The sequence below is a fragment of the Lissotriton vulgaris genome, chromosome 5 (genome assembly GCF_964263255.1).
Source record: "Lissotriton vulgaris chromosome 5, aLisVul1.2, whole genome shotgun sequence".
Lineage (NCBI taxonomy): Eukaryota > Metazoa > Chordata > Amphibia > Caudata > Salamandridae > Lissotriton > Lissotriton vulgaris.
The window spans coordinates 1,058,447,944-1,058,471,981 of NC_141693.1; the positions used below are offsets into that span (position 1 = coordinate 1,058,447,944).

The 24,038-nt window shown below is 48.5% G+C and overlaps 1 protein-coding gene across 1 annotated transcript in view; it reads left to right on the forward strand.

Moving 5' to 3' along the window:
- TAF5 (TATA-box binding protein associated factor 5) overlaps nucleotides 1–24,038 on the forward strand; it is a 236,777-nt gene that overhangs the window by 113,167 nt on the left and 99,572 nt on the right. The window contains exons 6-7 of the mRNA XM_086922719.1: nucleotides 7,381–7,501; nucleotides 7,942–8,071. Coding sequence (XP_086778845.1) covers nucleotides 7,381–7,501; nucleotides 7,942–8,071 — 251 coding nt within the window. The remainder of the gene's footprint in view (nucleotides 1–7,380; nucleotides 7,502–7,941; nucleotides 8,072–24,038) is intronic.

The following is a 24,038-nucleotide window of genomic DNA, read 5'->3' on the forward strand; positions in this document are numbered from 1 at the left end:
AGGGAGTGCTACACCCTCTTCCTGGACAAAGTTTTGTTCTGGATCTCCTGAGAGCAAAGGATCTCACCCTAGGAGGTCAGAACAGTGTCTCAGGTGACAGGCTGGCAGAAACCAGTCTGCAAACACACCAGAGGCTGGTAGGGTTTCAGGGGGCACCTCTAAGGTGCTCTCTAGGTGCATGTTTGGTAAATCCAACACTGGCATCAGTGTGCGATTACCAGTACGAGATGCTTGATACCAAACATTGCTTGTTTCAGTGAAGCAATCATGTAGCTGGGGAACTCGTTTTCATTTTTTATCAATTTCCAGCACAAGTCCTTAAAATGGCGTCCGTGGTCACATGTACTGGCAGTACTAGGACTGACCAGCACAACGGGCATATCTGCTGATGTAAGTATACCCTCACATGTAATATTCAACACCCTGCATTAGGGCTGTTAAGCCTGCTGTAGGGGTGACTTACAAATATGACATGCAGTGGTAGGGCACATGGCACACCAGGATGTGTGACATGTTGTGTTTTCACCTTTGTCTACACCAAGACACGCAGCCTGCAATGGCACTCTTGCATGTGCTTGGTGAGGGGTCCTTTAGTTTGGCACAATTCGTGCTGCAGCCCTTAGAGGCCTTCTTTAGTACCTTAGGCACTAGGGTACCCTTTATTAGGGACTTTCAGAGGGTGCTAAAGGTTCTGCTAATTGGAGGAACAATTGTACAGTTGTGAGAAAGTGCTTTGGTACTGGGGCCCTGGTTGGAAGAATCCATGTGCACTTTCCGTCGAAATCGCATTATGTACCAGGCAAAAAGTGGGTTTACCATGTCAACAAGCATTTACAATGCAATGGTCTTGTCTTTGTTAAAGTTAGAGCCACACACGCACCCACAGAGCCACACACGCACCCACAGAGCCACACACGCACCCGCAGAGCCACACACGCACCCGCAGAGCCACGCACGCACCCGCAGAGCCACGCACGCACCCGCAGAGCCACGCACGCACCCGCAGAGCCACGCACGCACCCGCAGAGCCACGCATTTACCCGCAGAGCCACGCATTTACCCGCAGAGCCACGCATTTACCCGCAGAGCCACGCATTTACCCGCAGAGCCACGCATTTACCCGCAGAGCCACGCATTTACCCGCAGAGCCACGCATTTACCCGCAGAGCCACGCATTTACCCGCAGAGCCACGCATTTACCCGCAGAGCCACGCATTTACCCGCAGAGCCACGCATTTACCCGCAGAGCCACGCATTTACCCGCAGAGCCACGCATTTACCCGCAGAGCCACGCATTTACCCGCAGAGCCACACACGCACCCGCAGAGCCACACACGCACCCGCAGAGCCACACACGCACCCGCAGAGCCACACACGCACCCGCAGAGCCACACACGCACCCGCAGAGCCACACACAGCTGCGGCAGGGATGAGTAAATTATGCGACAGGCAGCCAAATTATGTGGCGTAATGCAGCACACTTTATGCTAGTATTATGCCATTATTTTGTCATTTTTACACTTGCTAAAACTACCTGGGCATTGGTTGCACCTTATTTTTTCAAGTTTAACCATGGAATATAGCAATAAGCAACGAAAGGTGACCAGTCAAGCTGTGGTAGGGACCTTCTATGGAGCAGCAACACGTGCTGCTCCACTTTTAGTAACTTTGGAAACTCTGAATTGTAAAGGTTGCCTGGACACAGATGATGCAGTCCTGCTGTAGGGCTCTATTGAGATGTGGTTAAAGAGTTCTGGCCCAGTTTCAGAGGTGGAAAATGTGGTCTGGTGTAAAGAGATTTAAAAGGATTCATTAGAGAGGTGATTAAGGAGACGTAGCAGCCGGAATTGTCTGGAGTAAAGAGGGGGTCAAGGTGGTCTGATCCTAAGGGGCACAGAGGCCTGGGTCAATCGGTTCTTACAGACGGGTTAAAACCTAAAGGTAGTCTGATTCAGTGGTACAAGAGGAAGAGTTGAGGTGGTCTGGCTAAAGGGGCCTGGTTTTAAAGGGGTCTGTTCAAGGTGGTCACATTGCAGGTCCAGCTGAAGGGATCTGGTTGCAGAGAGGTTAAAGGGGGGGTCTGTGTAAGGTAGCCTGTTTATAGGGAGTAAAAGGGGGTATAGCGGTGTGGTTACAGACGGGTTGAATAGGAGGCTGATTAAGGAGGTCTGAGTGAACGCGGCTAAGGCGCCCTGGTTAAAATTATGTTACAGACTGGCTGAACGAGGTTCTGATTATGGTGATGGGTCAGAGAGGGTGGAGGGTAGATGTATGGGTAAAATGTTCTGCATGCATACGGGCCCCTGCACACTTACCTATGGATAGCAGCCCTTGGCCAGCAACTGTAGCATGGCCGTCTTCCCACAATGCACCTCTCCCACGAGGACCAGCTTACACCTCACAACTGCGGGGCCTGGGGGCTGCACCTTTCGTTCATACTCTGGATGTGCTACGGGCAGGGGCCCATCATGTGCTGAGGCTGGCCTGCTGATGGTGGTACCCCCAGACTCTGCCGAGGTCTCTGCGGGTCCCGAGGCTGCAGTAAAGTGTGGAGGAGCTGGGATATCTGCGGGTCCCCCGGCTGTCCCACTGCAGTGGGTCCTGTCTGAGGGGTGCTCTGACTACGCCACTGGAACAGTGCGCCAGAGCCGGCCGGCTGCTGGTGTTTGGGCTGTGCTACCTCTACAGATGTCACCCGAGATGTAAATCCAGCTGTAAAAATCAGCTCAGCAGAGTGCCTCCATGCAGGTAATGGAGTCACCATTTCAGGTGCATTCATTCACACCCTCTGCTCTCACTTTGGGTGCCTTTAAACATGCGGGCCTAACTCGACCGCCTGCCTTCACTGTGTAGTTATTATGTTTAGTCTGCGCCCGTCTCCTCCAGCTCGGCGCTTGGCAGTGAATTCCCTCTGCCTGCATGTAAAGCTATCAGCGCGCAGCCCCCTTGTGATGCCTGCGAGGCTTGAGCCCCGACTGTGCCCCGCTGCTTGTAAAAGTCCCCCCGGCTGCCCCGAGCCGTGGGTGCCACAGCCGAGGGTGCAGGCGCGCGGCGGGAGCCCCCCTGTCCGGGACTCCCTGGCATTGTTTCCACCCCCCATGCTAGGCTGGCGGAGCCCTGAGTTACTTTGGCCCGTTCCAGAACGCGCTCCCCGCAGCCCCCGCAGCCCCATTGTGAAGCCACAGGGCCTGCTCCCAGCAGGAGCCCCCTCCCACCCACGGGCCGCCGCTCCAGGCCTCGGCTCGCGAGAGTGGACCGGGGAAAAGGGGCCCGAAGCCCGGGATTTCAGGCACTGAGGCGTCAGCCATCGTAGGAAAGCAGAGATTCACAGCGGATTACACGCCTCTAATGACTGGGTCAGCCCTGCCCCAGGGTCAAACTGGACCGAAAGGCAGTTTCCTTTGTGGCAGGGTTAGCACATAGTGAGGCACCAAAACAAACCCCCAGCTCGCGAGTGGCACCCGCGCCGATCATATTCAGCTGAACCTCGGACCACGCCATGAACACCACCATGTTTCTCTGAGGTCAAGCAGAAATGAATCAGAGAAACGCCCCGTCATTTTCAGACTGGGAGGCGTGTTTTTTCTTTCTCTCCTCTTCCCGTTGGCTGGAATGCAAACAACGAGCGTGTTTTGACATGTTGTTTACATTCCAGCCAATTGGAAGAGGAGAGAAAGAAGCGAAAAAACACACCCCTCAATCCAAAAAAGACGGGGCTTAAATTAGAAGACAAACCTCTTTGGCCGCCGTTTAGGAAGCCAGCTAATGGAGAAGAGGGGCGGGTTTAAGCCCCACTACTAGAAACATAAAATCTCGCCAGCGAGACTGCGCAAGCGCAGCCTACGCTAACCGAGACGTAGAAAGGGGCACTTTACTACACTTGTTTTCAAAAATCTACGGGTATGATAGGTTTCCCTAGGTGCGGGCAGAGCTAAGGGTCTAAATCCACAGCTAGGCAGATTGCAAAACAAGCATTTGCAATGCAATAGGTCTCACATTTGTTAAAGTTAGTGTTGTTGGTGTTAAAAGTGACTATGTTTTGCTTTTTTTATACAAATGGCAATCGTGCAATGCAAATAGAATTACTCCACTGCAAATAAAAAACAAAAGTCAAAAAGATTGTCATTGTCAACAACAACCGCTCTAACTTTAACAAATGCAAGATCTATTGCATTGCAAATGCTAGTTTAATTTACCAAGCTGAAAAGGCTCTTAAATTAATCATTTAAATAAATAGAGGGCAAGCGATTGGTTTTGTTAAGTAGAAAAATATACTAGAAAATAGGACTTTGGGGCTGCTGTGCAATGGAGGAAGGGATGAGTCAGGAAGGAAAGCACACAAGCTGTAGAACAGGGAGCACTTGGTAAATGAGCACTTATATGATTGCGACAAATTCACACAAGCGGGGTAGAGCAACACAGTCCAATGGAGAACAACATAATTACACAGGAAAAGAAGCACAGGCTAATTTAGTATTCTCAAAAAGGTCTTAAATGAAAGATGGAAAAAAATAGCGAGCAAGCGATTGGTTTTCTTAAGTAGAAAACATTTATTCCAAAATTGCACTTTGGGGCTGCAGTGCAATGGAGGAACGGATGGGCCAGGAAGGAAGCACACAAGCGGACAACAGGGATTACAGTACAGATGCACACAAGCGAGGCAGAGCAACACGGAGCAAAATGGGGACCAACACAATGTGCAGGGTAGAGAAACACCGGTGAGAGCCTCAACATGATGGGAGCACACAGATGTGAGAGCAAAATACAGACCACTGAGAGAGAGCAGCATGAGTGAGACAACTAGAAAACATGCACTATCATGGGGTTCTTAATCAAATATAAAAAAGTAGCTCCCTAAAAGTTAGCAGTGAAAGGACACAAGCAAAAGAAGTTATGCTTTTGAGAAAGGGCAAGCTATCGATTAAAAAGAGAATGAGTGTGACAAAGCCAACTGGTGGCCTTTGAAAGTTCATGGTAATTTGACAGTCTGTCTTTTTCAGCCTGGCAGCTGGTGCTGTCTGGTAGACTTGACCGAAGAAGAGAAATGCGGCATTGGGACAGCTGCTTGTAGCTTACAATGCAGCATTGAATATGAACTCTGGCCACAAGTCTGTGCTGCACAGCGCAGTGAGATCTAGAGCTGTAAACTGGGAGGTGGGCAGCCCATATTTTGATGCTTCTTACTCTGTACTTCGTGTATTTGGATTCCACTGCCCCCGAAGTCTTCTACTTCCCTGCATTATTTTGCTGTCCCCTCTAAGGATCATTTTCCCGCCTACCCCCTCCCACCTGCACAGTATTCGCCATTCTGTATTCATTCTCCTGTCTCGATGCCTCACTCTGTGTGCGCCGCCCCCTCGCACATTTTTGCAGAATGCACATGCGCCCTGGCAAGTGTCCGCCGTATGCTTATAGAACAGCCATGGCAATTACAAAGGTACTTCTTTTGCTTGCGCACAATGCTTCCTAGAAGAACGGAGACAGTGCGAAGACAATTTTATGTATAGAAAAAGTGGGCACCAGTGTTAATGAAAGCAGGCGCCCACATAGTTAATGTCCCGCGAGTGGTATGACGGCAAAACAAATAAAAAAGCGGACTCCGTTTTTATTTCAATTTATTAAAGCATTGGCAGTTCCATCAGACGGGGCACTGGGAGGGCTGTGTTTGATTTTTTTTTTTTTAAGACAATGATCAAATGGGCGCCGTGCTACATCTTGCGCAGCACCCGTGCATATTAAAGTAAAGAGGGCGCCATGTTAATGATAAAGCATGGTCTGGCGTGTATTTAAATAAAAATAAAGTTTTACCTACACATGGCCCCTCCTGTCACATGCTGCTTGTTGTAAGCGTCGTCACATGCTGCTTGTTGTAAGCGTTTGGTGACGAAAAAAAAGCTTATGCGGGAAAGCATGTCCTTCCTGCAACAGCTGGTAGGAGAGAGTCCTTTAAGAAAATAGTGCTCAGTCTGTAATTAAAACATCCAGAGTAACAACACAAGTAAAAGGACACGTCCTCATGTGAGGTAAAAACAGAAGACGGGGAGTTACTATGGAGGGACTAATAAGCCTAGTAACAAATAAAAAGCCAACATTTACAAAGCACAGTCACAGCAGCTTCAAGTCTATACCTGAATACAGAATGTCTCGAAGAGAGAGCGCAAGTGTTGCCTAGGCGAGACCTAAAAAGGGTCAGTTTTCAGTGGAACAATGTGATGTGCCTACATTGCGTTTTAGGCCGTTTCCTGTTGCAGGCACTCGGCCCACCCGCTCAAGTGAGTTAGCATTTTTATTGAGAGACTTGGGGGAATGCTGGGGTGAATGAAGTTTGTGACCACCACAGATTCCAGAGCTTTCCATCACAAAAATGTGAGGAACATTTGTTTTTTAGACAGACTTTGAGGTTTGCAAGGGATTCTGGGTAACAAAACCTGATGAGTGCCTCTAAAATAACCCCATCCCGGGTTCCCCTGGGTGTTTAGTTTTCAAAAATGTACAGGTTTGCTAGGATTCCCTAGGTGCCAGTTGGGCTGGGTCCCAAAATACACAGCTAGCACATTAAAATAAGGGTCAGTTTTCAGTGGAAAAATTTGGTGTGTCACTGTTGCATTTTGGGCCGTTTTATATTGCGGGCACTAGGCCTACCCACAACAGTGAGGTACCATTTTTATCAGTAGACTTAGAGGAACACAGAATAGTTGAACAAGCGTTCTTGCTTATTGTCTTTCTCTACATTTGTGTCTTCCAATAGAAGACTGTGTGTAAAAAAATAAAAAATAAAAATAATAATTGGTTTTGAAAAATGCCCTTATCCACATGCTAGTATGGGTACCCACAAATTCAGAGTTGGGCAAATAACCACTGCTGCTAAACTCTAGAACTGTTCCCATTTCAGAAATTCATAGGTTTATTTCCTTGGTACCTATTTTTCACTCTTTATATTTTACAAATAAATTGCTGTATACCCAGCCAATACACAAAAGAAAAACATTGCAAGGTGCAGCTCAGTTACTGGCTCTGGGTACCTCAGGTTCTTCGTGAACCTACAAGCCCTATATATCCCCGCAACCAGAAGAGTTCAGCTGATGTAACGGTATATTGCTTTAAAAAATCTGTAATAGTTTGAAGTTACAGGTAAAAATGTAGACCCAAATGGCTGTTTTTTTCCCATTTCTTTTCATTTCAACCGTTACTCTATATAGGAGAACCTTGAAGGATCTACATACACAACCCCTAAATTCAGCATAGAGGGGAGAGATAGAGCAGCGAAGAGGTTAAGACCTGTTTTACAGAAGAATGTTTTCTATCATTTTCTAGCTGGTGATAAAATATTAATGCATTGCTTGTGTCTCTCTTTCTGCCTCTCTTTTTCTGTTTCTGCAGGGTCTGACTGCTGTTGACTTCACCGATGACTCCAGCCTAATGGCCGGAGGCTTTGCTGACTCAACCGTTCGTGTATGGTCGGTGACACCAAAGAAGCTACGCAGTGTAAAAAATGCACAAGGTAAAGTTAGGTGACTCTAACAAAGCAGCTCATTGTAGTATCTATAGAAGAGGTGATTATTAGAAGTACTTTAACTCCAATTATGTCCACTAGATATGTATGAAAAGTAACTTCAGGCTTTCCATTGTTTTTTTAACCATGATTTTAACATATTGAGGCTCTAAAGAGCACTGATATTTGAGTAACTATAGCTTGAGGGCGTGTGATGTGAAGTGGTGCTCTAGCACATACAATGTAGGTGTACTACAAATGTATATTAAGACTAATGGTTAAAAATGCAGCATTTTTCAGGTGAATAAAGGGTCACTTGACCTTTTTTACTAATACTATAAAGTCAGAATTGTATTGTGTTCTCCAGAGAAGCATGTGGAGGTTTAGCATGTGTCTCCAGTCTTTACTTGATGTGTGCACTCTAATTCTGGATAATTGGTGTTTTACAGATCTCAGTCTTATAGACAAAGAATCGGACGATGTGTTGGAGAGAATAATGGATGAGAGGACAGCAAGTGAGTTGAAGGTTTTACACGGCCACAGCGGTCCTGTTTATGGCACCAGCTTCAGTCCTGATAGGTAATTTTTAACTGGTAAATACAATCTTTATGCATAAGAATAAAATGCTTTTGACATCTGTCAAACTGATATCGGACATCTCTAGGATGGTGGCTATTTAAAAAAAAAAAAAAAGCTTACCCACAGTTAATTACTCAACGTGTGTTTGAAGCTAGCACTCACGCATACCAACTGCCTAGTTTTATCTGCTGCTTTCAAAACCTCTGCAGATTGGGTGTTAATTTTTTAGGAATCTGCTTTTAAACAAGCTTTGGAAACTGCATTATTAAATGTGCTTCAATCCATTTGCATGATATGAGATAATGGAGTTTGTGCGGTTTCAAAATACTTCAAGCTGTCTTAAAATAATCTCTGAAGAACTTCAGATCTTTTCAGTTGAACTGGAAGGTTTTGAATCCAGTTCCTTAGTTACAGTTTCTGAGGTATTTCTACAATGTAGACTGAGGAACATCAAGGTGAGTGAGTTAACTAGCATTCCTGAGTAAATATGGATTTAGTTTAATGTTTTGTGCCTTCATGTTGCATTTAAATATTCGAATAGTCTTTGCTTGGCACCTTCAAAGAAAAGGACCACCATTTTAATAAGCTTGCTTAAACTGTTAGCAAGCGGAGGCTGGCAGTGACGGTGTATCATCAAGGCATGTAGAAGCCTGGGACTATATCAAAAAAGCAAAATAAATTCAAGCACCTAGAGACAACAGATTAAAGTCGCAGGTTTCTAGGATACAAAACTAGCAACGTTGAACAGTTTCTTTCTTTCTTGCTCCCCTCAACAAGACAGACAGGAATTTAAAAACCACGAAAAGCTAAATAGTAAAAGTATTTTGATAGACGTAATAAGAAGCTTGATGTATGACCTGTGTATGTGTGCGCTTCATGTGGAAGTACCACTCTTGGAGAATAGTGGGACTGTATCAAATTAAGTTTGGTGTTTTGCGTGATGAGGGCCAACTAACAACCTGCATTGGCATACACATAACTTTAAAGTAATACAAGCCATCATATCATATTAACATGCTGACGTCCGGTTCATCAGGCAGGTTAATATTGTAGTTGAATACCAATAAAGAGGCATTTCTTCACCTGTGCCACCAATCACATAGCTTGCTGACTAAGAAACTGCCCGCCACAAAGGGATCTGGTCACATGGAACAATAATCTTGAACATTACAATGAGGAAATGTGGCTCACCTCCAACCAGCATCATCCCAATTCTTTAATTCCTAAAGTTTGCAGACACTATAACTTATCATTTCAGCGCCCCATACCCCCCCATACCCCCCCCCCCTCTTCCCTGCTTCGCTTGCTCTGCTACAGTGTAAGAAAGTGCCCTCTGTTTGCATGGTTGCTAAACTGCTGATGTACTTTGACTGAGCGTTCCCTGGGCTCCTGCCAAACAGGTACCCAGGGCCTATGTTCTTTATATATATATATATATATATATATATATATATATATATATATATATATATATATATATATATATATATATATATATATATACACATATATATATATACACATATATATATACTGCCTTTGCAGGCTGCGTGTTTTCGTGCAGAACAAAGTGAAGAGTCGACATGGCACACATCCCTGTGTGCCGTGCCTACAATCCACTGCCCTGGCTGGGTGCACTATACCAGTGGTGAGAGTACAAGTGCATGAGCCCTGTACCCCTACAGTGTCAAAGACAAGCCATTGTAAGTGCAGTAATGCCATTAGGAGTATATGGTGCTGAGAATTTGTCATTACGAACTTGACTGCAGCATAATGGCTTTGCTGAAAACTGGGAAGTTTGGCATCCAACTTCTCAACACATTAAACCCACACTGATGAGTGTGCAATATTTTTTTTTTTTTTTAATTTTTAAAACCTTTATTTGAAAAAAGTGCACACAGCTATTCAGCCTGACATCCCGGAGGCAAGGCAGCATATCTGAACAGGGGAGCAATAGTGCAAGAAGCAATGTCACAGTACAGTGAAGGTTGATTTTATTTTTTTTGTCGTAGATGAACATAGAGCAATAAAAAGAAAAAGAGCGCCAGAAAAGGCGTAAAAAGAGTGGCAATGGAGTACAAGAAACCAGCGAGGCGTTGTCAGAGGGGCAGGGGGGGAGCATAGGGAACACAGGCATGGAAAACAGGTGAAAAGGCCAGGAGAAAGGAGGGGATAAGGAAAAAACAGGATAATATTTAGAACGTAATACAGTTGGTGTCACGGGCTATGGCGACAGATGTTCATCCAACGAGACAGGTTCCGGGGGTACACAGATGTCTCCCCTGTACGCATTCCAGGCCCCCCACAATTTCAGCCACTTTTTGGGCTTACCCCTGGCAACATAGACCGTCTTCTCCCTGAACATACACCAATCCATGTTGGCTTTCCATTGCACCACCATGGGAGCTACCGAAGCCCCCCACTTCTGAGCGTTATTACGTTTAGCCACCATGTTGCCAAGAGTCCCCCACTGCGTCTGAGCCACATTGTGGTCCGTCGGTCCCCATATGTTGAGGAGGCACCTCCTAGCCTCCGCATTAACCACTACTCCAGTCACTTCACCCATAATCAGGTGCACACGTCTCCAGTAGGAGGCTATGGCAGGGCATTCCCAGAGGATGTGCATAAAAGTGGCAAGGACACCACAGCCACGGCGACAAAGGCCATCGACCGAGTAGCCCATATGCACAAGCCGGGGGCCAGTTACATACACCCTATGCAGGATCTTAAGCTGCACCAGCCTGAGACGGGAAGAGATGGCAACCTTCTTAGGGGAGGACACTGCACTCTGCCAGTCCTCATCATTGATTTCCAACCCATCACGCACCCACTGATCCCGTACACCCAAGAGGTCGGTGCAAACATTAATAAGCTTCTTATAGGACAGGGAAATGGCGCTGTCCGGCATGTGGCCGTCCAGCACTCTGTCTTCCAACGGGGAGCTTTCCGGGATCACTCCCTCCTCCGGTTTAGCAGCAAGCAATGCGTGTCGCAACTGGGCATACCGGAAAAATTCCGAGGTACCCAGCTGGTATTCTTCCTGCAGTTGGGAAAAGGTCTTGAACTCCCCTCTCGACAACATATCATCCACCCAGGAGATACCTATAAGATCCCACTTATCGAAACCTTTGGTGTGCCACAACTTGCCAAGGATGTCCGAATCGTACAGTGGGGTAAATCTAGTCAGCCTGCCTTGCCAGCCCTGCGCCTTGGTGATAGCCCTCCAAATATGGACCGCCGTTTTCGTTGGGCCCGACATCCGCCTGTCCAGAGACCTCGAGTAAAGTGCCCTATAGTAATTACCGCCACTCAAGAGCCACTTATCCATTGCGTATCCAGGGTTACTTTCCGGACCATAGAAACCATGATTGATGGCTGCCAACTGGGAGGCCCAGTAGTATCTACGCACGTCCGGTAGCGCTATTCCCCCATCGTACCATGGAAGCGTAAGCTTCGTGATGGCGATGCGGGGCCGGCCATCCCAAAGCAGGGCACGTTGAAGGCTTTCGATCTCCCGGAAGTATCGGGCGGGAATCGGATCTTGGGTATTCTGCAGGGCGTACAAGAACCTGGGCAAGGACATCATTTTAAATAATGGCGCGCGCCCAAGCAAAGAAAGCGGAAGTTTGCGCCAACCCTCCACGTCTCGCCGGAGGCGGAGAAGAGGGGGAAGCAGATTGTGTTAATAGCGCGCCTTCGCATTGCAAGCGATATAGATCCCCAAGTACTTAAAGCCCTGGCTGGCTACCTGGATGCCGCAGCCTCTGGGGAGGCGTGGAGTGTCCCCTTTCAGTACATATAGGGAAGACTTGGCCCAGTTAATAACAAGGCCAGAGTATCGGCCAAAAAGCCTCAGTACATCACATTTCACAATAAGCGACGTGCAAGGGGAGGTGAGGTAAAGCAGAATATCATCCGCATATAGAGAGACTCTGTCCTCAAAACCAGGGGCCCAGCTGATACCATGTAGATCCGGGTGAGTCCGCAACAAGGCCGCGAGTGGCTCGAGTGCGAGCGCAAACAAAAGTGGCGACAAGGGGCAACCCTGCCTGGTGCCCCTGTGAAGAGCAAAGGTCGCCGAAACACGGCCATTAACAGCAACGTTAGCCAGCGGATCCGCGTACAAGAGCTTAACCCATCCCACAAACACCGGGCCAAAGCCGAGCTTCGCCAACACTGCCCACAGGTAACTCCACTCGAGAGAGTCAAAAGCCATTGTGGCGTCTAAGGACGCGAGGACAGCCGGCTCCTCAAGGGTATGGGCCCTGGCCAGGGCGCCGTGAAGTCTACGCAAGTTAAGGGCAGTGTTGCGTTGTGGAATAAAGCCCGACTGGTCCGGATGCACTAAGTCGCCGATAACACCAACCAGACGATTGGCGAGTATCTTGGCGAGAATCTTAGGCTCGGCATTCAGGAGGGAGATAGGACGGTATGACCGGCACAAATCCCTCGGCTTCCCTTCCTTATGGATGACCACGACAGTGGCCATCCTCTGGTCAAGGGGAAGTAGGCCCTTCTCCCGTGTCTCCAGGAACATGTTACGCAGGTGCAGGGACACCACGTCTGGCCTGATCTTATACAACTCAACTGGGATACCATTGGGACCAGGCGCCTTGCCTGATCGTAGTGAGCGGATCGCAAGTGCGACTTCATCTACAGAGACGTCCCTGTCCAGGTCATTGCGTTCTTCATCCGACAGGCACGGGAGATCGACAGCTGAAAGAAATACTGTCGAATCGGCCTCAGACCGGTCTGAGACAGAGGTGTAGACGCCTCGAAAGTAGTCAGCGAAGGACTCAGCAATGGCACTTGGATCAGTGACAACAACTCCGTCCTCCCCCAATATCTCGGGTACAACACGGCTAGCCCTCTCTCTCCTATCCAGCCAGGCCAGCAACTTCCCAGCCTTGTCGCTGACGTCGTAAATCCAACCCTGCTGTTCTTTAGCTAGGACGAGGGCAGCGTTAGTAGCAAGATCACGGTACTCTGACTGTTTGAGTGAGAGATCATGTAGGAGAGCGGGATCGGGCTCAGCCTCCAACTGAGAGTCCATCTCCATGATCTCCGCCTCAATGCGTATCAAATCGGCATCGCTAACTCTACGGGCTTCCGCTATAAGAGCAAAAGCCTCGCCCCTCAAGACTGTTTTAAATGCCTCCCACAGAGTTGCGGCAGACGCAACCAACCCCTCATTTTCAGTGAAATAGAGATCGATGCCCTTGGCTAGGAGATTACGAGTTTTAGGATTGCGGAAGTACCACGGGTTAACAACCACCGGCCGTTCTGACATGAGAATATCGAAGTCAAAGGAGACCCACAGCGGGGAGTGATCAGAAACACCCCGTGCCAGAAAACGGGCCTCAGAAACAGCAGGCGCATGAGCCGCCAATGTAAGGACGTAGTCGATTCTAGAAAGACTACCGTGGGCTTCAGAGTGGAAGGAATAGTGACATTGCGTGGGATGCAAAAGCCGCCAACTATCCACCAGCCCCAGCGTCTCAAGGAAAGTTGGCAGCCACAATTGGGAGCTACGGAGGTCTCTAGGCGGATGGCGGTCCAAGGAGCCGGAACAAACCGAGTTAAAATCACCCCCCACAATCAACAATCCAGCGGGCAAATTCAAAATGGCGCCACCAAGGTCCTGGAAAGTGCTAGACTGTAAGCCCGGGGGGACGTAAACTGAAAGTAATGTCAGGGCACGCCCTTCCCAACGACCCGCCACGGCAGCGTACCGCCCCCTCTCATCGATCACAGTAGTGTCAATCTCAAGCGGAAGGGACGTACGAAAAAGGACACCCGCCCCCCGAGATCCCGAAGAGAACCCTGAATGAGCCACCATTTTGTACCCTTTACGATTAAGCGCTTTACATGTATTTCCAACCAGGTGCGTCTCCTGCAGGAGAACAACATCCGGCATGTCGTTTAATCAATTGGAGCACAACCCCTCTCTTAATACTGTCACCCAACCCGTTAACATTCCAACTGAGAACACGCAGTTTCCTACCCCCCATCATCGTGACCCAGGCCCCGCCCGACCCCAAAAAGCCTCAACAACAAGTGGAGCAGATCAGTACATACAACCCATTGCCTAAGAAACAGAAAGAAAAGGTGAAGAGAGAACAAACAAATTTCCCCACCACCACCCCCCACCCTGCACCCCTGCAGCAGACTAAAAAGCCCCCCCCAACCAGCAGTGTGCCTGTCGCCTCATAAACTAATCTACAAAAAGACCCTAGAGGAGTGAGGAATCTCCGCAACCCCCTCCCGCCACCCTCCATGTAAAAAACAGAAGAAACAACAAGAACGGGAAAGCTCTGGTATTAACAGTCACAGACGTCAGGAACACCAACCGCCATAATCGGCACAGTAGAACCTAGTCCTGGAGATCAAGGCCACCAGTTGCGCCTCCAGATCGCTCGTCGTGCTCCTCTCAACGTTGCGGCAAAGTATCCAGCCAATCGCTCACATTCTCTGGCACATCGAAGAACAGGGCTCGGCCCTCATACTCAATCCGTAATTTAGCAGGTAATAGCATAGAGTACTTAAAGCCCATGTCTCTAAGGCGCTGTTTCACCCCTGCAAAGCTCTGACGTTGTCTCTGAACGGCCCTAGTGAAGTCCGGGTAGAAGTGCACCTCAGAGTTCTGAAATTTAAGTGGCCCATGTCTCCTGGAGGCTTGAAGGATCACATCCCGGTCTCTAAAGTTGAAGAGCTGGGCAATGATGGGTCTGGGTGCAACACCCGACTTCGGAGGGCCGCCAGGAATCCTATGAGCCCGTTCCACTGAAAAGAAGTTACTCAGTCCAGATGGGGCGAGATGTGTCTGTACCAAGTCCTCCACAAAAAGGTCCACTGCCGCCTCTTCCGATCCCTCCGGTATACCAATGATGCGAACGTTCTGTCGCCTTGCACACCCTTCGAAATCCTCCAGCCGTTTGGAGAATTGGTCATTCATCGATCGTAGAGTCGGTAGTCAAGCTGGAGGTCTTAATATCAAGGGATTTCACCCGATCATTAGTCTTTCCCAGGTCGGCCCTGATCAAGGTAAGATCGACGACCAGGGTGTCCACCTTATGAGTCAGGACCTCATGTTGCTTTTGCATTTCAGTCCTGATGCCCGCGACGGCCCCCATGATATCACTCAAAGTGGGCTCCGAGCCATCAGGCGAGCCCGCGCGTTGCGAGTCTTTAGAAGGGGCCACCACTGAGGGTGAGGTCCGTTGCTGAGCATAACGGTCGATCTTGTTCAGCTGTGTCTGAGTTGTCCTCCGAACACCTCTGTTCGTCGTCTTGTCGGGGTCTCCTCTGCCTGCCATGATGGACCCAAGGAGAACAAAGGGCTACGCCGCCCAGACAAGGGAAGCAGATGTGCAGAACAGAGGCGGAACCTGCAAACTAACCAGGCCGACAGCGGGCGACTTCGCAGCTACGTGCACTCCGCCAGCAGGGATCGGAGATCTCCACTTCGCATTCCAATCATGCGGAGCGTCGGCGCGATCACCGGTTATCCATGAGACAATGGCGCATCCTTGGCACAAAGTTCAGTTCGACGTAACTTCGTCCAGGAACAACGGATTTGAAAGCGGAAAGCAGTTCCTGCGTCCGCGACCTCTCACCAATCGAAGTCCACTAACGTGGAACAGGATAGCCGGCAGGATATTTGCGGAGGGTCAGAGGGTCCGCGGAGCTCCGAGCTTACGCGGCCATCTTGCTCGCCCGCGAAGCTCCTCCCCGATGAGTGTGCAATTGAATGTAAAATACACACAGGGGATCTTAGAGATGCCCCTGGAAACCGACCTAACACTAGTGTCCAAGCTGAGTGGCTGCTCGCCAGCTGCCACCACCAGACACCTTTCTGGACCCCCGGGTCGAGAGCCTGCTGCTCTCGGTGTCTGAAACAATGCACATCCTGGGACGAGGTGCCAAGCCTCCTCCCCTCAGGATGGGCAGTGTCCACGAATGGGAAGCTTCAAAGGCTTGGCGCCTTTGTGAGCTACCCCTTGCTGTTGCTGATTCCAGCCACTGGTCCCCTACAGGTTCTGACCCCCACTTTGGGCAGGAGAATCGGTGGGAAAACCAAGTGAGGAAGCGAGGTGTGCCCACCTTTGCCAACCCTACCCCTGTTGGGGAGGCGAGGTGAAGCCCAACTTAGTCCCCGCCATCTGGCAGATGGAGGGACCCAGCTAACCAAGTGAGGCATATGCCCCCTCCCACCCCAAGGAAGGGTCCCATTAGTCCCAACCTTTACCTACCTGTAACGCCCCTAAATCTAGTATTTCGGGGCAACCCTGAACCTTGCCTCCCCAAAGCAGACCCGACAAGAAGGACCAAAGAGCCATGCTGAAACTAAGAAGAGGAGGATGCCCACAGACTTGGCCCCAGCCCTACCGGCCTGTCTCCACCTCGAACCTGCTCCAGCGAAATAATTATAATTAAAGCTTTTTATATAGCGCCTGGTTACACTAGGAAAACAGTGTGTCCCCGCGCTTTTTGAACGTTCATACCTTCGGGAACAGGTACTTTTTAAATTTTTGTCAATTGTTTAGGTCTCGCGACCTATCGATGTGCGCAAGCGCATCGAGCGGAGCGAGAATTCAAGTGGCGAAAACATCGTCAAACCAAAGGGCTTTCAGCCCCGCGGTTTTCATGCAGTTCACGTGAACCATGTGATTAAACATGCACGCGCATTCAGGGCCAGCTCAGCACATCAAAGGGCTTCTCCTCCCCTAATTATTCATGGCCGGCCGCAGGCCGGCCGTACTTTCAGTTTCCCGAAACGGCTTCTCCTCACCTAATTAGGGGAGGAGAAGCCCTTTGATGTGCTTCACACCAATGCGCCTCACAGTCATTCCTAAGTCAGTACTCTGCCTCTTCCCAAGACCTGCCTTTTAACACTTTGAGCCTCGCAGGCAGGCCGTGGCCAATTGCTGCTTGTTTGTATTTGCTTCGGCTGCCATTCTTTATTTTCTTGGCTTAGCGCGTTGTCCACGTCCCTGTGTCTGCTTCATGGTGTATGCGTTTTATTTATTTATTTCATTTGTAGCCACAACTCTTAGCGGGATGGCATAAGTCCTCAGACTCCACGATCTGCTCATGTGACATGGTTGCTCCACAAGACGCTTTACACATTACACTCATCTGCCTGAAGTGCCTTTGTTTCAGGTCACCATGCAAGACAACAACAAAACTTAATACTTGCAAAAAGGCAATGCAAATGTTCTTTTGTTTCTCATTTTGCCGTAGGCGTCATTGGGGATACATAAAGCACAGGCATTTTAGCTAAATTGTAAACAAACTTGTTGAGGAAAGGTTTCGATGAGAAATGTCCACGTCCCTGTGTCTGCTTCATGGTGTATGCGTTTTTTTATTTATTTCATTTGTTGCCACAACTCTTAGCGGGATGGCATAAGTCCTCAGACTCCACGATCTGCTCATGTGACATGGTTGCTCCACAAGACGCTTTACACATTACACTCATCTGCCTGAAGTGCCTTTGTTTCAGGTCACCATGCAAGACAACAACAAAACTTAATACTTGCAAAAAGGCAATGCAAATGTTCTTTTGTTTCTCATTTTGCCGTAGGCGTCATTGGGGATACATAAAGCACAGGCATTTTAGCTAAATTGTAAACAAACTTGTTGAGGAAAGGTTTCGATGAGAAATTAAAGGCAAGCTGATCAGGAGGAGACAAAGAGAGGGTCGCCAAAAGAGGAATGTGGGGGCTGTAAACCGGACCCAAGAAACCGATCCACAGACTAGAGAGGCAGCAGGCGTCAGCAGGGGACAAGCTGGTGAAACTCACAAAGGAAATGAAGTCGCAAGGTTGGTCTTCGTTTCCCCTCCGCAGATCAAGTTACACCCCTGCCGGGTATCAGCGGGGGGAGGGGGGCCTAGTCAAAGTGCACGGAGTCCCTGCAGTCTTCAGAACAGAATATTGCAACGTGTACAGGTCGAGTATTTAGTGTTCAGCTTACCAGAGTGCTGAAGAATCAGGATATATCATCTCATCCCATCCCAATGTTTGACAAGAGAGTCACAGGGAGCCCCAACTGTTTAGAGTTAGGTGCATGAAAGGCCCCATTCTAAACTATAGTTACTTGCTTCTAGAACGTTCACGAAAATTAGGAATCCTAATAGTAAAATAGCATTTATAGCCATTAACAAAGATTTCCAATTTTGAAGCACTTAAGGAAAGGAGCTAATATAATCACATCTCAGTCAAGCTGAACTGCTTTTGCATGTTCCATCAGGTACTCTGTAATGTCTTCTGAATGAAGGCAAGCACTGTGCATCACCCCCCTTCTTTACTCTAGTACTGTACCCCGTTTAACTAGATACCATAGCGCTGTGACCTGTTCATCACTTCTTCCAAAAACAGTCACCTTCACCGCTGGCAGTGACACCCCTGTCTTTGCTTCTAGAATCTTCTGCCCATCACCTTGTTTACACAGTATTGTCCCTTATTCACCTTTACTCCCAGTGGACCTTGCCTCACCACCTGTGCTTATACAGTGATGTGGATAATCACGATTGTACCATCTTTGCCACCAACGTTGTCTGCCATTTTCACTTTTGCTCCAATAGCTTCACCTTCTCTCCCAGACTACTGTACTTCCTCACTTTTGCTAGCAAAGGGATGGGCTCACACATTACCCTCTTCAGTGCCTGTTTCACCTTCCTAGCAGAGTACAGGATTCTCTTCAATGTTTGCTACTGCAGTACTATACCCCCTCTCCGTTACAACTAGTGCTGTGCCCGCTCCACCTTACCCACCACAGCACCTTCACGTTTCCTTACAGTGTTATTTTATTTTGCCTAGCAGGAATAGTTACTGTGCGTCACCCAGAGCACTGTGCAATGCAGTTTTGCTACTGGAGTACCATGCCCCTTTCATTATTTGACAGTTGAGCCCCTTCTTCACCACCCAAGTGCCTGCTTCCATTGACCATTACCCTGTACATTTATGGGTTGGGTAAATCCGTGTCCTTTCAGTACTTGCAAAATCATTCAGTATGTGACGCAATGTATTTTGGCTTTCGCAGTCACATTTACATAATTCAGATACATTCAACCCAATTCCAAACATTGTTGCTGTATGCGAGACTCACTCTTGGAGTACTCCTAGCTTACACCTGACTTCCAAGCCAGAAGTACGGCAAGAGTAAGTCAGAGCGTCATAAAACAACGCAAGGTTTACAGTTTGTGTGTCTATACCAAGCTCTTAATGCAAACATGTCTGAACAGTCCACGTGTCTATAAGACGCTCATAATAAAATAGTACAGTCTGTGTCTCTACACCGAGCTCTCAATACAAACAGTTTTATGGGAACTGTCCATATGTGTTTAGGAAGAACAGAATGAAGGAGTCCAGAGTTTGCAGTCTGTGTGCGCCTACACTCCGCACGAAACCCTAGCAGTGCAATGTTTGCAGCCAGGGTGTAGACATAAACACTGCCGTGTCTACATGCCTTCTGGGCCTACCCGGAGTACGTAAGAACAGTCCAAGGTTAACAATGAATGTGTAAATGCGATGCACATAATAGAATCGTCCTTTCTGTACAATGTGTGTGCCTGTGTAGAGTGTGTGTGCCTCTGTAGAGTGCATACTACAGTATCATGTGTAGAGTGAGTGCATAGACACAATCTAGTAACGTGTACAGTCTGTGCACAGTCTGTGTGCACAGTATATAATGGAGTCCTTTCACATCTACACGTTTTACATTCTATACATTTACACAAATAGTGTACAAGTTTTACAGTCTACGCCTGCCTACAAACAGCACAAAACCAACAGTTGTGTGATAACGCGGCGCCTTCGTACACAAATTAATCCCAAGGTGTAGCAGCTTGCTAGATAATCGAGAAAGCGCTTGGGCCCCACAAGGGGTAGAAAAGCGCTGTATCAATACCAATTCTGTTTAGTAGGCACGATCAAAATAGCATTTGCACTAAGTACAATATACTATTCGGACTGTTGTTGCGAGTCTGAGAAACCACTTGATACGTCTGCCTGATATATAACAGAAAAACCGCTGTTCACAATAATTGTACATGCAATAACCACATGGCACAAACAGTGCAACACAGCCTGTGTGTCTACAATAAGTACTATACAAAACAAGCACTGGCGTTGCCAATAGGTCTCGCAGTAGGAAAGTTGGAGCTATTACAATTGCAAATAACAATGCCTTTTATTTTTGTTTTCATTTTTAAAACATAAAGGGCTTTGTCATTTACAAAACCAATAACTCCAACTTTCCTACTGCGAGACCTATTGGCAACGCCAGTGCTTGTTTTCTGAAGGTTCCATTCTGAGCTCCGAAGGTAGTGCATTCCATTGTTTGCTGGCCAGGTATTTAAAGGATCTACCGCCCATGCGTGCCCGGTGAATTCTGGGTATCTGGAAGAGCATACATCCTTGAGATCTTAGAAATCATCTTGGTTGATATTTGGTCAGTAAATTTTGAAGATATTTTGGCCCTCTTCCTTGGGCGATACGATGCGTCATACACATTGTTTTAAATGTAATGCGCTCACGTATAGGGAGCCAGTGAGGTGTGGCTATGGCACTTTTCCCTGATGATATTCTTGATAAATTAAGTGCCAGGCGGGCAGCTGCGTTTTGAACGCATTGTAAATGCTGGAGGCCTTTTTTACACAAACCCACATACAATGAGTTGCTATAGTCTAAATGGGGAGTTACTAGAGCATGAATCAGGGTTTTCCTATTTGTGGTAGGGAGGGAATCCAGAGTTTTACGTAAGGTTTTAAGGATTCCGTATCATTTGCCAGCAATCCCCCTAGTGTGGTGTTCGAGGGATAGAGTAGAATCTAATCTGACTCCTAGATTTTTCATCTGTTCCGAGGGCTTAGGTATGGCGCCAAGTTCAGGTGGCCACCATGCAGACGACCAGATGGATGGATTTTTCCCCAACACAAGAAGCTCTGTTTTATTAGCGTTGAGGCATAAACAGTTGGTATTCATCCATATAGCTAGGTCGCTGAGGCAGGCCGAGAAGCTAGTTGAGGCTTCCTCGAGTGGTCGAGACAGTGTCACCACTAACTGGGTGTCATCTGCGTATGACACTATGACGAAATCCTGGTTTGTCCTGCAGCCAGCAAACTCAAGAACCCAGAGGACCTACCTTCCATAAAAAATGTCTCTCGTGAGCACCGGATTTGCTCACCCACTCTAGCCCCGGCCAAATCCACGAGTCTGCACCGGACACACTGTCTTTGTTGCAACCGGAGAATCCCCATTGAAATAAACAGTGCACCCAACGCCAAAACAGCACCCTGCACCCAGCTGCCTCTGCGGGTGTGCTTTGGATGCTCACTCGGATCTCTCTTTTGCCCTGAGCCTAACACCAGGAGCTTTGCTCCCACAACCTTGTGGCCAGCTCATGAGCAGCCACCAACCGGAAGCCCCCTATCCCTCTTTGGATAACATTGGCCCTCAGCACTGTGCACTCGGCCGCCCTAGTGCCGCTGAGTGTGCTCTGAGTGCATCCTTGACCCTGGGGGAACCCTGGTTTTAACCCCGGAATACCAACTCCCACAAACTTGCACTTACCTGCAAACTGTTAACTTAATTTTTTCTCCATAGGAATACATTGAATATTTTCCTTAAATTGTTTTGTGTGGAGTTGGTTTTGAATGAAACATTGAAAAACGGCAAATCAACTAAAAACTGCTTTTCTTACCTTTTCTGTAGGAAATGTCCCAGTGTGATATCTAGGCATATCACACTGAGTAGAAAGAGTAATCCATAAAGTAATCTGTAATTTTCACTGTATTGAAAGCATTTACAAACCTGTAACAAAGTAATTTACATTCAGCCTGCTTGTATTGTTCAACCTGCCTTGAAAAGTACCATTTACACTTAACTGTACCAGGCTTGCTTGGTTCTAAAAAATAAATATAACTAAATAATATTTTTATACAAATCAAATTGGTCTGAGTTCAGTCTTTGAGTGTGTGACATCATTTGCTGATCTAATGTGTACAACAAATGCTTAACACTACCTGCTGTTAAAACCTTACTGCTCGCCCACACTACCACAAATTGAGAGTAAGGTGCTATCTATTTTTAGGTCAAGCAGACTTTACTCTCAATGGGTGAGCATTGAGAGTGTCTGCTTCAGACCTTTTGTCGCCCGTTATTGGGAATGAGGACACCAATCTGTTACGAGCGTTTTTCCTCGCAGTTTTCACCGCTGGAGCGCGCGTCTGACCTGCGCATGCACAGAGTACCCGCGCATGCGCAGAGTAACTCTCAGCCCTTGCTCACACAGACGCGGGCAGGCAGCCCCCACCCCTCTGCATGCACGCATGCACACACAGGCGAGCGCATGCACATGCAGGCACACACATACAGGCACACAGACACTCGCTCACACACACACCCCCCCTCCCCCACAGTCACACACACGCACGCACACATACATACAAAGCCCGCCCGCCCGCACTCGCACACATGCTTCCCCCCCCCCCCGCACTCGCGCACGCGCACATGCTTCCCCCCCCCCCCAGCAACCCACTCACCGGCTTCCTTCGTGCGGCGGCTCTCCTCAGCTGCAGGGCCCGGCAGCAGGACTCTTCTTCCCTCCTTCGGCACCGGGGCGCAGGGTAGGCTCCTGCCTGCTCCGGTGCTCCAAACACGGCTCCATCCAATCGCGGCTCTTCCGTGGGAGGCGGGGTAGGCTCCCGCCCTCCTACTTCCTGTTTCCTGTTGTCGCGCCGGCCTGCCTGACTTCCTGGTCGCAGGCCGGCAGAGTGACGGCGGTGATTTGCGGTATTTAGTTATTTAGTTATTTATGCATTTTTATATAGCGCGGACTTTACCCGAAGGCGGTATTTATTTATTTATTTATTTTGGACGCTGCGTGCTGTCCCGCACCACCTCCTGCTGCATTTCCTGCTAGTTTCCTTCTTGCATTTCGTAAACATACTTTACATTCTGCAAAGTTCGGAGAAGCCGTGAGCAGTTTAAACCCCTCTAGATATGTTGCACTCTATTCCTGGGTGCCGAGCAGGTTCGTGTGTGGGTTCTTCGAGCATTTCCGAGGCGTTTAACCGGGGTTAGAACTCGTAGCTGCGCCTTGTACAGCGCACTTCTTGACCGGGACGGCGCGAGTGTTCTGAAGCTCGAGCGCTGTGTGCAGGAGCCAGGCTGAGTTCACATAGGGTGCATTTCACTCGAGTGCGCGCGGAGGTTCCTGGCATGAGTTCCGATCCGAGCCCTGCCAAGCGTTTCCTATTCTTTCCATTCCGTGGCTTTCTGCTTTCATTCTCTCTCCTCCGACAAACGCGGCGCTTCCTTTTCTTTTTATCTATGCATATATTTAATTATGGAGTCTCAGAGCTTTCGACCACGCCGGGTTGTGTAATTATTGCCTTCTAGTCTCCATCGAGCGCGACCTTTTCCGGCGCATTCCTCAAAAATCTTTATTTCCGACACACTCTCGTGATATGCCACTGTAGGTTTCTTTCCCTAATTCTTTTCTCGCTCTTACATTTTCAGGTCGATCCTACAGTCGGCGCACATGCGCTGCGAGGCACACTCTATTCAGTATGAGTTTGGCCACGCCCACCACTTTTAATTGGTTCCTTCCTATGCCTTTCCAAATGCTTTTTTTTTTTGTGTGTGTGCTGAAGGGGCTATCTGGCCCTCCTTTGGGCGTGTTTGTCACGCCCATGGCAACTGACTGTCTGCAAAGACATCTTTTGTTGGTGTGTTCCGATGAATGTGAGACAGGGGATGTGCTCGCACTTTTTATCGGCGATTTCACCTCGTGGTCACGCACGCCCAGCCCGGCGCCGTGCACATCTCCTGTTCTCAACATTCACCGCAAGTGAGCTTCTGGCCATCGCGCGCGTACACACACAGGCAAAGTCACGCATGCGCACCCCCCTCCTAGGCATACACACAGGCAGGCAGGCACACACACGCATGCACGCACCCCC